This window comes from Oreochromis niloticus, linkage group LG7 (assembly GCF_001858045.2).
Source record: "Oreochromis niloticus isolate F11D_XX linkage group LG7, O_niloticus_UMD_NMBU, whole genome shotgun sequence".
NCBI classification, from domain to species: domain Eukaryota; kingdom Metazoa; phylum Chordata; class Actinopteri; order Cichliformes; family Cichlidae; genus Oreochromis; species Oreochromis niloticus.
The window spans coordinates 31,235,670-31,254,623 of record NC_031972.2 but is presented as its reverse complement, the minus strand read 5'-3'; the positions used below and the strand labels follow the sequence as shown (position 1 = coordinate 31,254,623).

At 40.5% G+C, this 18,954-nt stretch overlaps 1 protein-coding gene across 1 annotated transcript in view; it reads right to left on the bottom strand.

The window, feature by feature from the left end:
• npr2 (natriuretic peptide receptor 2) overlaps positions 1–18,954 on the bottom strand; it is an 87,067-nt gene that overhangs the window by 7,917 nt on the left and 60,196 nt on the right. Inside the window, exons 15-19 of the mRNA XM_005470440.4 lie at positions 17,603–17,771; positions 7,905–8,051; positions 7,094–7,217; positions 885–953; positions 466–640 (exon numbers count right to left, since the gene is read on the bottom strand). Of these exons, the coding sequence (XP_005470497.1) occupies positions 466–640; positions 885–953; positions 7,094–7,217; positions 7,905–8,051; positions 17,603–17,771 (684 nt within the window). The remainder of the gene's footprint in view (positions 1–465; positions 641–884; positions 954–7,093; positions 7,218–7,904; positions 8,052–17,602; positions 17,772–18,954) is intronic.

Genomic DNA, 18,954 nt, shown 5'->3' with positions numbered 1-18,954 from the left:
TAAAATGAATTTGACTTCCCACTCTTAAATTGCAGGAAAAACATAGAAGAAACAGTAATGCTGGCACAAATAATACTTTGATACCCCTGTGACCTCCCTGCTGCTGATAGTATTGGATATTGACTGGATATTGACTATACAGAAGCTCTCCCAACTCTAATATCGAGGATAAGGCTTCCTGTTCCATCTAGCTAACGGTCTCTGTTTAGAAAAGTACATCTAATTAAAGCAAAACTATTGCGATGACTGTTGATGGCATTTCATTGCAGATGCAGTCACTCATTTGCTCTTCATATGTTTTATGTGTACCTGCATGTCACTAAATCTTGCTGCAAATGCAAACCTTGAAGCTTCTGATACTAAAACTGGACCAAAACATGTTTTTGTGGTAAAGTAAACAAGAAAACTGGAACCCTGCAGGTTTTACATTTTCCATTGGCCACCACCTTGTGAGTTAAGACTCACCTGTGTGTATGCCTATCCTGAGTCTCAGCTGGTCGTTGGGTCTGTGTCGGATCTTGAACGTTTTGACCTGCTCTAACAGGGCCAGCGACATCCCGGCGATCTCTCTGGCGTGGAGTTTGCCGTTCCGCACCGGCAGCCCGGACACCACCATGTAGGCGTCGCCGATGGTCTCAACCTGAGGGACCAATCACAAGAAGATAAGTTTTAACCTTCAAGTAAATAAGTCAACTAATTATTTCTATGAGCTGCTGTGATGTTTTTACTTTTAACATTATCTGCTTTGATTTTTGCCTATCAAAGTTGGCTGAAAGGGAGATAAAACTGCTTATTTCAGACAGACGATGAAGGGAGGGGCTACACACATGTCCTTCTTATGCAAAGCTACTATAGTAGACTCCTCACTGATTATCCCGACGTACCTTGTATACATCAAAGTTGTCGATGATTGCATCAAAACACGTGTACAGATCGTTGAGCAGCGTGACAACCTGTAGAGAGAGAAGTTTTCATGATTATGTGTTTTCAGTGCAGCAAGAAAAGATAAGAGGTGGAAGTTTTTAGCTCATATCCTGTTTCTCAACCCATAGCATTATGAGTTAATGAAAAATGTAGAAGTGCACGCTGTAAATCCAGCACTGGGCGCCCTGTTTTCTTTTGTTGAAAGGCTGACAGACTGGGAGACGAGCGCGTCTGTAAAAACCTCAGAGCCGCTCGCATTATTTCTGTCCCTGGATGATTTCCAGGCTTTGAGGCTTACTGAAAAACACAAATACGAGACGATAAATCAAATCCGCAGATGGAATATTACAAACGCACAATCTGTCTTAAATTTAGGAAATTGAATTGGCTCATAATAGTCGAAATGTAGCGGTAATGTCACCGGCTGGCTGTTTATTCAGAGGCCATTATTATTATTTGTGCTTCATATTAGATGTTCGTTTTTTATTCCTTTTTTTTTTACAGCTGCTTTCTGAACCTAAAAATAAAAACCCATTTGAAGCAGGGACATTTGGTCCTGAGTGAACTGTGATGAACCAAGATATAATTTCCGACCTATTTGTTGTCAAGTTCTTGAGTTTTATAAGTATTACGTTTTGCTTGGGAAGTGGCCTGGAAGTATCTGCGTGGCAGCTGGATTAGGAGCTCGTTGAATTCTCTAAATATTAAGAAAAGGTGCTTCAGTGCTTTGTTTATCACCTCCTTTAGCAGAGGATGCATTAAACCACCCTTTATGAAAGGAAAGCTCATGCAGTTGCATAATTCAAAGACACATGAAATTAAATGACCAGTATAACCGACATCATGTAAATTACGGCTGTATTTTCCATCTTATGGTAAAACCTGATAATATGAAGATGTGCTCTCTATATAAAAACATCTTTTATACAGATTTTCTATTTGAATATTTTTTTAAAATTACATCTTATAAAGCTCCGGGTCATGGGAGCAGCAGTCTAATGGTGAATTTATGTCACAGCGCTTGTGTCCACTGAGTAGGTCTACACAGGGAGATTTGAAAACGTGCTTATGTGCAGTTTCCAAAAATCAGCAACACATAGCTCGACATTGGATGAGTGTAGGTCAGTTGCTAATTGGCTGATAAGCTAAAGAGAACTGAGAAGGGAGCGACAGTGGAAGTTACCATGAAGAGAAGAAATCTCAAAGATTTTTAAAAAAGCACCTCGAGAAGCACAAATGTATGGAGGGCCACGAGTGTCAAAGTGAATTAAACTAATACATCAATAAATAGTAAATAAAATGTCTAATTAAATAATTAAAATTGGAAATTTATTAAACGTTTTAAATCAAATGAGTTTATAGTTATTTATACATGTAATTATTATTCCCAATTTTAATTAACCCTCTGGGGTCCCGGGTATAATTGGCCGTTTTTGACTACTTTTGATTTTACCTCTATATTTCACCTTTAAAATATGTTTTTCTTGCCTTGTTTGGTATCATTATTTTCAGCACAACCTCAAATATCTTAAATTTGAGTTATTTTTTCATTTTGGTATACTATATTAGCACAGTTGATCTAAATTCAGACAAAAAATTCAAAATCCGAGTAGAAAAAGTTATATTTTTTACTGTAAAACCCACAAACATGTTTAACGAATCATTTTCATAACTTGAAATGCAAATAGAAATTGTACATTTCTAAAAATTATGCACAAGTTTTGCAAACAACAAAGTTATATGGTACTATTTACCTAAAAATGCAGCCAAGGCCTCAGGCGTTTTTTATATAACCATTTAAATCTATTTACAGAACAATCAGGTGTGCTGCATCAAATAAGAAGGCACACAAATTATTTGTGCCAGTCCAAAAAATTTATTTTGTGTTCAGTATAAGACAGAGGAGAACACCACAGGCCTAAACCCTGCAGGTCTGACAGCAGGAGGTGCATCAGTCCACTTTTCCATGTGGGAACAGCGTTTACACTGGAATCTGCCTTTGACAGCTTTTTTGGAGAAAATATGAAATTCAGCAGTCTAACTGACACACAATACAAAACAATAACTACACAACAAACTAACTATAGCCTCCAAACACGCTAAACGTCACTAATGTCTCACATATGAAAACTCGCTCTCTCTCTTTCTTTCGCTCGCCCGCTTTCCGTTGCGGATGTCACTCCTAAAAACTTCCCCTTCTCCCTAAACAACCAAGTGTCACATGTTGCCATATCATTTTTTTGGTTGGCTGACATGGTAAACTCTACCACCAATAGGGAAGGGGTGTTTTTTCTTTTTTCACTCACAAGTGGAGAGTTTTTGCTAGCGCTGTCTGTAGTAAACGCCGTTTTTACCGTTCTTCCCGCTGTAAACGCCACTGTTTTGTTCAGAAAAAAACATTGTGTGTATTTTTTATCATAACTCTGGTTTTACGTGGCCCATCGACACAATTCAAAAACTGGTATATAGTTTGAAGTCCGCACTTTCGACCCAAGTTGAATTGGAGACTCTGACTTGCTGCATCTTGTAGCTGTGTCGTCTTAAATTGGTCATGTGATTTTGACGCGCTGGCGCGTCCGGCGACCCCAGAGGGTTAATTCAGGACATTTAATTTATTATTTAATTATGTATTAGTTTAATTCACTTTGGCACTTGTGGCCCTCCATACCATGATGATGATCTGCAGTGACATCAACAACAACAACAACAACAACAACAACAACAGCACAATTAAGAATCGCCCAGAGATAGCCCAGAGACTACAAACAAGTAGTCTTTGGGCTACTCTTGCTCATGCTGTTTGACCTTTAGCCAGCTGTGGAGAAGACAGAAGATACAACATCTAAAAAGACCTTCCTTGTAGTAAAGTGAAGCTGAGTGTTACAGAAACCATGATACTAATACCTGACTGCATACTGATTTTGCTGTGGTCGTGGAAGTACAAGCGCAATGTGTGAAATATTGTGGAAAAACCTGAAAACACCCTTTGATTTATGTGTATACATGTCACTGAGTGTGCTTGTGGAGCATCAGAAACAAAACAATGACCCACTCATCACAGCGTTGCTCTTTGCTGAGCTGCTGGTCAAAGCTCTGATAATTACAACTTTTACACTAGGAGTGAAATATTTCTTTTAACATAGTACTCCCGGGTTAATTACTGCTTTGTTTTGTCTGGAAATGTGTTTGTACACTACTATTGTACCCATATGTAATTAATTTTATTTCATATTTTACTGTTGAGAAGCACTTTGGTGTACCTCTGGTCTTTAAATGTACTATATAAATAAAGTATTGATTACATGATTTAAATTACTGCTTATCTGTGGCATTTACACTGTAGGAAAAAAAAACAGCTGCCACTTAAACACCAGATTAATGATTTCTGTGGCCCAACACATATATCTGTAATCCACACACCTTTCAGCTGCATACAGTATATTTATACCATATATAGCTTCATTATAGAGAAAATCTTGTGGTAGGCAAGACAGCTGACTCCTTCATTTTACTGCAGAATCCGCACTGGCTGACTCTGGATGCAGGTGACATCCATCACATGTCCAAAAAAAGCACTTTGGGTGAATGATGATCCTCAGGAATAATCTACAGCATTCTGAAAATGGCTGTTTGGGTGCACAGAGAGCCGCTATAATTACAGGTCAAGACGAGGTGAAGAGTTTGATTGACAGGGGGATTTTGGCGTTGTGTGTGTATGACCTGACAGGATTGGCTCCAGAGCTTATCCAGGGCTGGGGAAAGAAAAAAGTTCCTTCACCTCCGATGTACATTTTTTCATTAGAAGGAATATAGATGTAATATCTGAAACTACTTCTTCTTTAACCCATGTTGTCTCCTAAGCAATGTATTTTTTCTTTATATAGAAATTAGGTGTTTGTAAGCAGTTCTAAATATTTATTGTGTAACAGGGAACAGTTTTTCCTGTGGGTGTCAAGCAACAGCCGAAGGGAATGTGTATCTGCAGTTCCTCTAGTGGCCACTTGGGGCTGGCTCCCCCCAAAAATTGAATTCCCATAGAGTCTTGTGTTGAAATGCCCAACTTTACTATTGCTTAGCGAGTAGTTGGAGCGTGTTTGCAGGAACGTCGGCATCTTTCATGCAAACTACATACGACCACGGCAGTCTACTATTGACTAAAGCAATCACAGGAATGTTTTTCCATTCAGGACCTTATAAATATACATCTTCCCCAACTGGTAACCACTTTCCAACTAGTTGGGGAATACTCATTTTTCCCTAGTGACTGGTGGTTGCCAGTAGGTTGCCAAGCAGTCTCTAGCACAGGGGTCTGCAACCTTTTACACCCAAAGAGTCATTTGGACCCGGTTTCCACGCAAAAGAAAACACTGGGAGCCGCAAATACCTTTTGACATCTAAAATGAAGATAACACTGTATATATTGTTTTTTATCTTTATGCTTTGTGTGAACAATTAAGGTGTGCTGCTTATGACATCCATGAAGTGCTACAGAGAAAATTAAATTATATTTATGTAATCAACACATTTTGAACTCTTAAAGAAATATAACAAAAGGAAAGACACCCAGCTGAACTAAAATGATCCATGTAGCAAACAAAAACTGTTGTGAGCCGCCACCCTTATATCGCCTTTGGGCTTCTGGAGCCTTGACCTGACTTTTAAAAAGTAATTGGAAAAAAGCACTATGCTGCTGAAAAATGAAAAATAGATATTTGCAAAATTCTGCCTAAATATGTATTTTACCTGATTAATGCGTGCGGCGGGGCGTGGTTTGCAGCGCCGTTGCAGGGGAGGCGGACGCACCTGAGCGACACCCGCAATCACGCCTCGCTGCCTTTACGTCTGCGCTGTTGTGTTGTCGGGCTGTGAGTTGAAAAGCTACAGCCGGCTGTTTGCGTACAGCAACCGTGTGTGAAAAGTGCTCAATAAAGAGATTCTCAAAAGCATGCTCATGGAAACATCGTCGTGAGCTGTGAGCTGAAAAGCCATGCGTACAGCAACCGTGTGTGAAAAGTGGTCAATAAAGACCACGGTCTGCCGTGACTTGTTTACAATGGGACTTCTGCTCCTGAACCTCTGCACACAGAGTCCGCAAATCGGGGCTATACAAAGTCAGTTTACACGGGACTGTAAGCTGTCATCTGTCAGGCGTGAACGGTGTTTGTCTTTAACGTAGTTCACGGTGGAGAACAGCTGCTGACATAATGTGGATCCGAAGATCCATAACTGGCCTACCTGGGGTTGAAAGTCTCGATAAATGCACGGCGTTTCGGCGGGTATACCGGCTTCCGCGAGTGTGACTCTTATTTTGAGTGATGAAAAAATAATAGAATATAATTTTATTTTTATATTTCAATATCACAATAATCTTCCAATTTAGAACTACGAGTTAAAAACAACTAACATAAATAAAATACACTTCAGCTAAATACTTCGAATTTATTTGCCCAAACCACGCGGAGCCGCAGTATAAGGTCTAAAGAGCCGCATGCGGCTCCGGAGCCGCGGGTTGCCGACCCCTGCTCTAGCATGACGCTAACACAGCAGGGGTAAATCCATCATCTACGAGATCCTGTAAAGGGGATGCGGCCACAATTAAAACATCTGTGCTTTCTCTGCTTTCCCTGTGAAAAGTCAAGATGTCTGCTTTGGAAAAAGGTCTACAAGGCCTTTTTTATTCTTTCTTTTTTAGCTTTGTCAAATAGCATAACCTTTTCTTCCGCACACTGGAAGAGAAACACATTTCTGTTTTTTCTCAGGGTGATTCCAGTTCATCTTAGAGTGTGAGATTGTCCATTAGCAGCAGAGACATATCTTCCAGATGAAGTCTAGAAACCACTTTGGTATTTAAGTGAGAGGGAAATATGTGGTGGCATAACGTGACTCAACTCTGAGTCAACGTACTCTACCATCTAACAACTGTACTATTTTCAGTTGCGGCCTATGTGTGGGAACACACACTATGAGACACACTGTAGATGGAGACCCGGTGAGCACTTTTCATGCATGAGTAGAGAAGGGAGAATTCACTGCAACTGCGATCACGACCACTGATTTCTTAAAAGCTTTAAGATTAGCTTGAAAGTCAGAAAAAGGAGAAGTTGACACTTAAATGCTGTCTGAAGCAGACAAAACTGAGGTTTGCGATGAGGCATTGATCGGCGCGTACCTGTAGCGGCGTGCTCTCTGCAGACATGGATGTGAAGCCCACGATGTCGCTGAAGTAAATCGTGACGCTGTCGAATGCCTCTGCCTGCACGGTCTCCCCTCTTTTCAGCTGTTCTGCTACAGAGCTGCATAAACAATGACAGAGAGAAAGAGAAAGCAAGAATCAGAAAGGCAAAAACAAGATGTATATATTTTAATTATGTTAAGTGTTTGAATTAAAATATAATCAAAGATATGTTTCTTTGAATCACAATTACATCAATGCCCCGGAGGCTCAATTATAACCAGATGTCAGTTTTTCTTTGCTAATTCTGCTGACGCTAATTTCCTGTTAATCGAATGATACCAAACGCAAAAAAGAAAAAAAAACACAGTTTACTCAATTGACACGTGTGGTGAGAAATGAAATGTGTCCTTTCTCTCAGGCCTTTCTCTGACTGTCTGGCTTTGATGGAGGGGAGGCAAGAAAAAGCAGATAAGTGGGTGAGAAAGATGGGATTTGTTCCTGTGGTGTTATCCAAATGCCTAAACTCGCTATCACGTCTGATCTGCCGGCTCACTTTAATGAGCGGTTCGCCTGTCAGTTCTCTGTGTTCCCTTTCATCTACAGTGAGATGGCACCGCGGGGAAATGTGTATTCGTTAATAAAATGCAGCACTGGGAGGAATTCGGAGTCTTTAATTAATACAGGGATTTAACACAAATGACAAAGTGTCATTGAGACACCCAATTTGCTGTGTTCGAGTTCACTGGGAGTTTTAAGCTTTTGGCTGTGAGGACAAAAATGTGAACGCTGTTTTTTTCTTTCTTACTGTGGTAAAATTTGATAGAGGAGGTTTTCAGCTTTCCGTTTCTCCTCAAGGTAGGCCTGTGTTCGCTCCTCCACCAGGTTCTCCAGGTTGTTGGCGTACTGCTCCATCCTGGACAGCAGGTTGTTCAGAATACTGGTGCTGCCCTCTCTGTTGAGCACACAAACAAACACACATAACATGAACATAGCATTTAATATAGGGCCATCCATTTACTTCCCAATGCTCGTCTGGGTTTGAGTAAGCAGTCCCTTGCCCCTGTCACCATTTCCAGCTCTTCTGGTGGAACATGGAGGTATTCCCAGGATAGCCCAGAGACAAAATCTCTTGAGGATGTCCTGGGTGAGCCGCAACATCTCCTCCCAGCTGGACATGTGCAAAACACCTCACCTATGAGGCGTCAGATGTCCAAACCACCTCATCTGACATCTTCCAATGACTATGTCTCCTAAGCCCAGTCCACTTACAAAGCGATTCCTTCATCATGCATCATGTTTTGTAGCTAATGACTAGTTAGGAGTGGATATTTCAGCCAGAGGTTGTCTAGGGAAACCTCTAATGTATTTACTACCTCCTCATTTGTCAATTAAGAGTATCAATCACTCTCACTGGTAATTGCTTCAATCACTTCAGTCAACATGGACTTTGCATCACAAGCATTTTTTTCACCCATCATGCTTATTGTCACTGGCAATCTACGCCCTGTGGCTGCCCCTTTGCTGCTGGTCCCTTCTTGTGTTGATGCCCTTCAGAGAAGGGAAGAAGAAACTGAAGAAGAAGACAGTTTCAGCTGTTGTTGTCCGCTTGTAACCCTGCCAATGAGTCACGACCTTCAGCCTGATTTAGACTTCTGCGGTCTCTTTGAAGAGCCTATGACATAACCTACACAAGTGGCTGACATCGTTGGTGGCATTTATGCTTGTGCTGGTGCATTATGCATATTGCGTATGCAATTACCTTGTTGGGTGTGTGGTTTAATGTAGCTACAACCTAGATCTTCTGCTGAAGGATAAATCCTCATTTACTGTGGTGGAGGGGTTTGCATGCTCTGATCTCAGGAGTTACACTATATGGAAACAGTGTTGGGGGACACTCCTTAATCTTTGTATTTATGTGTTTTTAGTCTAGTTGCTGCAGCTCTATCAAATCAAGCTCCTAGTATTGAAGTCTGTCTTTACAAACATCTATTAATGAACTAGTTGTTCCATACAGCTCACTGAGCATAGTACTATAACAGCATGCCAACTTTGCAACAAGTCAGTTCTTGGAATTTCTTCCTTCAATGATATTCAACAATCAGCTATAAATTACATTATTGCAAAGTTGAAGTGGTTAGCAGCCATAACAACTCAACCACAAAGTCTCAGGGGGGTAAAGTCTAGGGTAAGGTCTCAAGGGAATAACCTTTGGGGTTGCAGAGTAAATACAAGTAAACAATTCTCTGCTAAAACAGTGACTGCAGCGATCCAAATCTGTTCATTAACATCAGCACAGAAAGTGTGAGCCAGGAGCTTCATGGCATGGGTTTCCATGGCAGGCCAGCTACTTCTGGTAAGGTCTTCCAAGGTAATCTGGTCCTAAGTGAGGAGCCAGACCTCTACAATGACTACAGCATGGAATTCAGAAACCTCGCCTGGATCTGATGAGATACCAGTGCTTCACCCTGGAGCCAGACCTGAGGGGCTGGCCACCTGAACATGTCCCTAGTGCTCTATTTTCTAGACTTTGTTTTTTCTTTTGGACTTTTCAATCAGAGGTTAAACTCACACCACAGTGCAGTGAATACAAGTGGAAAATACAAGAAAATCAAAGCCTGTAATGTTAAAAAATAAATAATCATACACAACTTTCCATTATCCTTGTCACACAAGTAGACCACCTCCTATAAGAAGTATGAAAAGCTGTAATAGAAATAGAGGGCAGAAACATTTTTAGCACTCGCATATATAAACATATGACTGGGGTCTTAATTTACTAAAGGAATTACTGATCTACTTTTAGCAGTTTCGCACTGTTTATGCTGAGACTTCACAGATTAAATGGCACTAAATGTAAACAACAGAGGTAAAATCTATAATTCAGAGGTCTTATTTGGAGTATTTGAGTAGCTCTCCCTCCTCAAACATGACCACCACTGTTAAACAGGTAAGACACAATAAAAGCACTGCAGCAGCCATCATTTTATGTTATTTTCAGCATATAGCACACATACAGAGCAGCTGTTGTTCCCTTCTAAAGGTTTGACAGCAGGTCTCCATTTCCTTGTTACCGCTGCAATCATGGCCCTTCACATTTATTTTATAATTATAGAAATCATGTATTGTATAATGTGTTTTTTTTTTCTTTTTTCTCTTGAGATTTTTACATTCATATGCTTACGCAAACGCACACACACACACACACACACACACACACACACACACACACACACGCACCTACACACAAGCATGCTGGTACACGCATTTACTCCGACGGAGCAAGAAGGTGAGTCAGCCACACCATCATGGCGGCTAAAAGCATCAATGTCTGGCATCCTGCCACATGTCTTCTGGGTCAAGGATCCTACACACACCCACATGTTTAAGTTTAAAGTACAAAACATCAGAGGGAGACATGAAAGACTGATGAGTATCAATGCACTGAATGCAATCACACAGGCCAAGCACTGTTTACTGCAGCGCGCATCACAGACATCCATATTTTTCCCACCATTCATCCAAAACTAACAGTAATGCTGGAAGCTGAGAAGAGCCTGGATGGCGAAGAGACAATTCAGTTTGGTTTTTTATTTTTTTATTTTTTTTTTGATGAATGTATCAAATGTTTGGCACGAGCAGGGAGCAAAATTAAATTTCACTTTAGTAAGAAGACGTCTGTTTCCATCTGCAGTCATTTACATTTGATGGCGTAGTAGAGTCTTTTCTGGCAAGTCCCGCTCAATCGCATGGAAACCCCAAGATACTGAGTTCTTGTGACATTATCAAGTTTTAGTTCCTGTTTTGATTTTAGTGTTCCCTGGTAGAAGCTTTTCTTTTTGTATCACCTGCACCTTAACTTCCTGCCTTTGTCTTCACAATCATTCCGGGACTCCATCACAGGCCACTTAACTCTGTCTGGTATGCACTACTTCTGAAGCTCCATAAAGTGCCCGTGCTCCACACACCACATGTTTGTCTTTAATCTTTTTTCATTTATTTTGTTATTTTATATCATTAGCGGAAACAGAGTTGGTGGAATATCATTACAGCATTAGAAAACTCATTTTCTCTATTTTTTTCCTTTGGTTGTCTAAATTCCACCCACAGTGACCCCACAGACTGAGAACCACTGCGTTTGTTTGTTTTATAGGTTAACTTTTTGGCTTAACTTCTTTTTTTTAACAAAGCCCTCGGTTATTAAGGTATCTGCCATCTGGTAGTCTAGCCTTGATGAGCTCTGTGCAGCAGCTACACGTGCTCCCTCAAAAACTTGCTGGTAATGATAAAACAATTAGCCTGCATCTTTTATACAAAAGATGAGAGATGTCTCTGCTTCCTGCTTGTGATTTTTTTTTATTCCCTTTTTCAGACCTCCACCTTTCCTTTGACTGTCCAGTGATGCTGGGGAATTGTCTTCCATTTCGTGCAGATAAGCAGTTACATACTACGTGCCTTACTGAGATAGAGAGAGGCAGGCTCCATCTGTGTGCGTCTCGTGAGAGTTTAAGGACGCTGTGGTAAGAGCAGACAGTCTAGTCAAAGAGTCGCACCTGATGCATGGATCTGGAGATTTGTCAGCTCGATCCTGCTGCTGAAACTAACACCAGGCCAAAATGTCCCTTGAGACCGCCGCAAAACATCCATATCCACTGCCTGTGTCTTCTCCTCTCTGAGTTCCCTCCTTTGAGATTTTCCGCACGTGACCTCCCCAACTATTTCTACATGATTTTTTGATTAAATATCCTGTTCTTGTTGTAAAAACCAAAATTTTAATAATTTAGAGGTCTGGCATGTTTGATATATAATCTTTTCCCTTGCTTTGTGACCTTTTTAAATATACAATGAAAACAAATCGCAGCAGAACTGATCCAGTGTAGCGCCAGCCTTTCAGCAATTACAGTCTCTGGGTGTTGGAGACCCTTAACTGACCATTGTCTACACCTGATTGGATAAAGGGATGCCTGAGGTTGGCTTGGTGGAGATGCCACTTCTCGCCTTCATTCTCTCTGGGCTGTCATTTTAAGCTGAGATTCTTGAGCGGTTTAAAGTGGAAGCAATGTTTCTTAAAGTCTCGTATCCGTCTCCACTTTATGTTTGAGCCGAGTTGTAACAATAAAAATTCAATGCAGAAATAAATGTCACGTCACTTTGCTTCCTGTTTTACTACTTCTCCTGTCATTCAGGAGGAGATTGCAGTGACTCCTCCTTAAGCACTGGTATAAATAGTGAGAGAGCTGTGATGATGACAGATTTAGTGCATGTGATAACCATAAACAAGGCTTGAAACTTGCCGTTCGGCGTCTGGCGCAATCAGCTCCAGCATCAGTGTCAGAACCGCCGTATTCCCGGGGTCTGGTTTGTCTGTTTGTGCTCTGCATGTTTACTTCTCAGTCCTTATGCTCCTTGTGGATTCCTTTTGTCTCATGGACTTCCTGGATCTTGTATTTGGTATCACCACGTTTTTTAAATGCACATGGAGATTAAATACAACAAGCATTTCTTTTCTTAAAACAAATGTCAATAGTTGCACAATCTTGGCTCTAGCACGCTGTCTCTGAGTGCTTTTTTGTTTGCAAAGAGGCTAAACATTCTTCGGGAAGTAACATTTTGGCTGAAAATGTGTGGCTACATTAGGGTTTGTGTGTGTGAGCAGTGTCAACAAAAGACACAGACGTGGTGGGAAACAGCGAGAGACTCGACGTGCACGGTATCGGGAATCAATGAAGAGCAGAGTGAAAAGTGGGATAAACTGAACAATTTACTGCTGAACGCCCTTCTTGTTACTACACCGTTCGAGCCCCTGGCTCTCCCCCAAACACACACACACACACACAGACCAAATATACCAGCTCATCCATCATGTCAACAACATACATTTACCTAATGAAAATAACCGGCAAACAGTGCATTAGCGTACGAGCCTCAGAGGTGAAGGGCTTCATACACGTGAGGAGGGACTGACTTTCAGCTGTCAAGAGCATCGCTGAGTGCTTCTGAGGTTATCAGTCATACAGACCTCTCTACTTCAGGCCACTTCAAATGGAAAGCTATACATCACCGGGCTCATCCTGTGCTGAATTACACTGCTAACGGAGGAAAGGTCAAACTGAGAGGAAAAACACACAACAGCCATACAGATGTTTGTGGAATCAGACCCTAAACAGCTGATTTTAGAGCATACAGATTCCATACTCATTCCATAATCCATGCTTATTTATGGCTCCATATTTTTATTCTTCGACTCAAAAATCCATATTTATCTTATGCTGGACAGTAGTGCAGCTAATGTCATCTTTAAATAAACTTTCTTCTAATTAGATGCCCCAGCATGTAGGTGGAGCTTCTGTGATCGCAGAGCACCTGGGGAGACCTTTTAAGGATACCGCCTCTTTCTGACATCACACAAAGCCAGAAATAGAAAAACCTGTTTGAAATTATTTTAAAATTCGGCAAAGTGAGCAAGACTGCAGTGATACCTAATCGAGAACTGGTTCCACATATTTCCACTGAAAAAGTAGAGAGGTGAAACTGCTGAGCTTGTAAGACAATTAGGTCCTAATTTTGTCCATTTTGGAAAATTAACTGCCCTACTCTGACTGGTCACCTTTGTGTTTTCTCCAAGTTTTCCTCTGCCAGCAGTTACTGATGTTGAAGAAAAACCCAGACAAAGGAAAGGAGAGCTTAATGATTTTTCTTTTCCATAAAGAGAATTCAACTGCACGCCCACTGCATGCTGTGACTGACGCCCTCCATTAAAGCGAATGAAAGGCTGTGAAAATGATTACTTTGGCTATTGATTACAGAGCAGCAGTCCCCCTATCGAGCAGTAAACCTTCCCACCATCACTCAATATCACAAAGTGAATTAAAGAAAGTAAAAACAGTAACCGTGAAGTCTACCGTTAAGTACACATCTGTCAAAGGGGTAACCACAGGTGAAAATCAGCACTCGCTTGTAAATCAGTTTCTTTCCTGCTGCATGGAGCGACGCCAGCTACCACACACCATGAGCTGCAGAAAGCAACGAGCTGCCTCTCAGAGTAATGAACCATGACCCGTGTTTTGATCTTTATGCCACAAGTTACAGGACGGGAGGATCGAGTGCAGTTGGCAGGCAAAACATTACAACCCCCTGACAGCTCTGCAGTCACGCAGGAGCTGTGTTTAATCTGCTGAAGCCTGATTTTTTTTACTCCTTTAACACAGCACACTTTCTTACTGTATGAAATATTATCCTCACAGTGTTGCTTTGTTCACATTTTTTGAGTTAGTGAAATATTAATATGCCCAGCCGAGCAGCCTGTTAGGCCTAAGTTGACACTAACATCAGTAACTCTTTATTTTTTTATACCAGCCATTCCTATTTCTTTTCATTTTTGATTCTATAATTCAACTGAAATATCTTGTTAAGCTTGTTTCTGTTAACCATTTACCACACCCAGAAAGAGTTGGAAAACACTATAACCAAGTAAAAAAAAATGGAATAACAAATCAGGGAAAAATTATGAATGACTAGTTTTACCTGATTAGCTGCACTCATGTCCACTAATTAAGGCAGGCTACATCATTCATCAGTGAGAACAAGCTTAAATTTGATTCAGTGAATTCTTGAAGGTAAATGGTGTGTGTAAAAACTCCCAAATCCCAAATATTGTTTTTCTATCTATAGTGTTTTATGGTTTCATGTGATTGAACAAGCCACATTTTCATTTCAGTACCGTGTGTGTTTGGTGTTGTCACCTCACAGCGAGGACCCAAAGTGTGCCAGGAAAATAATCTTCAAACAATTACACCACAACCACCTCCCTTTCCAGTTCTTAGCTGACAGGAGTGACACTCAGTGTGGTCTTCTGCTGCTACATTCTGTGTTCATAGATGCTCTTCTGCAAACTTTGGTAGCAACAAGCAGTTATTTGAGTTACTGTTGCAGATGGCAGCAGTCTGGCCATTGCCCTCTGACCTCTGACCTCAACAAGGGAGTTTCACCCAGAGAAATGCTGCTTTTCTCTTTTCTCATTCCTGTGCTTTAATGGCTTGCGCAGTCACATCTTAATCCAACAGTGCAGCTTTGGGATGTGGTGAAACGGGAGATTGTTGAATCTATTGCCATGGAGCAGGGTGTGTTGAACTCCAGGCCTCGAGGGCCGGTGTCCTGCAGGTTTTAGATATAACCCTGGGTCAACACACCTGAATGAAATGATTAGTTCATTCCCAGGCCTCTGGAAAACTTCAAGACATGTTGAGGAGGTAATTTAGCCATTTAAATCAGCTGTGTTGGATCAAGGACACATCTAAAACCTGCAGGACACCGGCCCTCGAGGAGTTGGAGGGCCTGGAGTTCGACACCTGTGCCATAGAGAATTAAGGTGATTTCACACCATTTAAAACTCCCAAAGGTTTCCAAAAACACCAAATAAGGTGCAAAACTGTTAGAAAATATGTTTAAATCTTCTGGCTGTTAAATCACATGAATGGGCCCAATATTTGCTTCCGCCTTCCCAAAGTTAAAATAAATCTACTTCTTTCTCATATTTCTCCTTTTAATCTCTGTGCTCATTTTAAGCAACAACAGGTGTTGGATCCTTTTCATTCATTCATATATCGAGAATAAATGGACACACTCAGTCACTCAAATACTAAAAAAATAACTCATGATAAATGCAGTGCAATTAGGGAGCGATTATGAACCGTTAGTGGGTCGTTCAGTCACTGTCAGACAAATCTGATCAAATCACTCCCACACAGTCCAGACGAGGTTCATTTGTCACTTATATTGTTGCTTTTTTGCAACTTTTTTGGTCAAATATGCTGATTTTCATCCTAGATGTATTGCACCCACCTCATTGCAAGCTGGCTGTGATGGATTGATGCCATCGGATGCGCTTTAGTGTCACTTCACTTGATATAATCTCACAGAGCTGCCCTGCTCAAGAGAAAACATACGCTTCCTGTTTCAATATGAAACTCAGACCCCAAATAAGCATGTGAATGATTCACTGGAATATCGAAAACAATACCAGAAACATGGATTCACTCCCTCCCCCTTTCTTACACGAACACACACTCTCACCGATACATAAGCACTTCCTGTCGAGTGCAGTGTGTGTCATGAATTACAAACAGCTTTTTATCTGAAATTGTCTCAGCCATTTCCAGAACATGATTCTTTTTCCTGTTTGCCTTTTTGAATCTCTTAAACCTATCAGCTCTCCTGGCAGGGACTCTCAGCACAGAGCTCGCTTGTTGGGCAGGGAAGACGCTGATAGCCTGGGAAGACACGACCAGCGTCACATTCAATTTGTCCAATTATACCGGCTTCGATAAACAGGTCGGACGTGTAGAAAAGGTTGAATTTGTGAAGAGGGCTTCCAGCTTCTACTGTTTCGGTGTAATTTTATTATCCTGCGAAAGGTCAGTTTTCCCAATTACTGAAAAATATTTTCTCATTTTCCCCTTGTAGTTTGAAGCAATGCAGACAGCTTTGGCTTTGTTCACTCAAATATCTGACTTTTGAGTTTTTCTGCAATGGGTATGAACTGACCCTGTAAGCATTGTTTTCTATGCTGTATCTGGTCAGACATTAATATCCTTGAAAATGAAAACAGCTAAAAAGACTTAAATTCACATTTATCCACAGTGTTACAGTCTGATTGAAATAGTTTTTATTATTATTATTTTGTTTTTGTTATTTCCCATGTCATAGTTCTGGAGTTGTTTAAAAAACAGAAAAAGAAAAAAGAAAATTAATTAAAATTCAGAGAAAAAGTTTTGAATTTTCTAAACTAAAATAAAAAAAAAAATGCACAAGAAAAACAATGACCAAAAACTTTATGAAGTTTTTTTTTGCATAAATTTGACAGTTTTTATTTTCAGAAACTTACAGAAGTATACATTTTACTATTTTTTCTTCATAATTTTGAGGGTTTTTTCTTGTTAATTTGCCCTTCTCCCTGTAATTCTTTTTTTTCCTCATAAATTAGCCATTTTATTTGTTGTAAATTTGCTTTTTCTTTTTAATTTTTCCTTGTAAATGTATTTTTTTCTCCATTCTTTTCTCATAAATTTGGTATTTTATTGCTTGTACATTAGTGATTTTTACTTGTAAATTAGACAATTTTTTCTTATGTTTTACTTTAATTTTTTGTTTTTCTTTTTTTCCTGTGTCTTGTTTTGCCTTATGTTTTCATTCCTTTCTGTCCTGTTAGCTTCACCTGTTTTTGTTTTTTCTTCTACCTGTGTCTCGTCCCCAGTCACTCCTGTGTGCACTCTGTGTTTCACTCTTGAGTTCCTCATACTTCTTATCCCCCTGGTTTTGGATTCTTGTTTAGTTTTTCTGCTCTGTGCCTTTGTGTCCTAACTCCTGCCACATTACATTTGGCTTAAAAGAAAAGGGTTAGTAGACATCTACATCACACCTAGCTGTTTCAAATATGCAAAGGTATGTATCTGCAATTGAGCTGGCTGTGAAATAGGTGTGAACAGACTGCCATAGGGTGGGACTCACTTGTTGAGTTTCGCCATGTAGATCTTGATGTGGCTGAAGTCCGGCCTCTCTGCAGGGTCCTCGGCCCAGCAGCCCTCCATCAGGATGGTCAGCTCCTCTGAATGGTATCTCATGTCTGTGGTTGGCCGAAAGTATGGCTTCTGACCGTTCCTCACCTTCTGAACGATTTCTGGAGATGAGAAGAAAAAGTGTGAAACTCAGCAGGTTATTATAATAGTCAGGACACAATTGAACAGCTGAAAACCAACAGAGACAGATACAGTGATCAAATATTTGCCTCCTGATTTGATAGTTTTTTGCATAGTAGTCACATTCATATGATCATCAATTAACTGTGATTAACCACATTTTTTGGAGAGCTGAGTTCAATTTCAGCTACACCCGCTAAATCAAGAAATCAGTTGAATAGAACCTGACTGACAAAGTGAAGTAGAGTAAAAGATCTCAAAAAGCAACACATCATCCCACAATCCAAGAAAACAAATGAGATGAGATGAGAAACAAAATGACATCTATCAGTCTGGACAGGGTTACAAAGCAGTTTCTTTGGGACTTTAGTGATCCTTATCCATGAAAGGAGAAAACCTGGAACAGTGGGGAACCTTGCCAAGAGGTACTAAAATTACTACAAGATTATGACAAGAGGCCACTGATGACTCATCCAAGAGGTCACAAAAGAACCCAGAACAACATCTAAAGAACTACAGACCTCACTTGCCTCAGTTAAGGTCTGAGTTCATGATTCAATAATAAGAAAGTAACTGGGCAAAAATCACATCCATGGGAGATGCAGAAACTAACACAGCATTTCATACAAAGAACATCACACCAAGTGTCAAACATGATTGTGGTAGTGTGACAGTCTGGGGCTGCTTTGTTGCTTCAGGATGACTTGCTGTAATTGATGGAACCATGAATTCTGCTCTCTACCACAGAATTCTGAAGATGAATATCCGGCCATTAGTTCATGCCCTGCACTGATGGCCAGAGACAGAAGCACTTTGGTTATGCAGCAGGACAATGATCTGAAACGCAGCTGCAAGTCCACTGCTGAATGGCTCAAAAAGAAATAAAGGTTTCGGAGTGGCCTAATCAAAGTCTGGACTTAAATCAGATTGGGATGCTTTGGCATGGTTTTAAACAAGATAGAAAACCTCCAAGTGTGGCCGAATTAAAACAATTCTGCAAAGAAGAGTGGGACAAAATTCCTCCACAGGAATTTGAAAGACTGACTGTCAGTTATCACAAACGGTTGACTGGAGTTCTTGCTGCAAATGGTGGACCAACCAGTTGTCAGTTAAGTGGAAAAATGTTTCTCTTGTTAAAGAAAATCATCTGCATTCATTTTCATT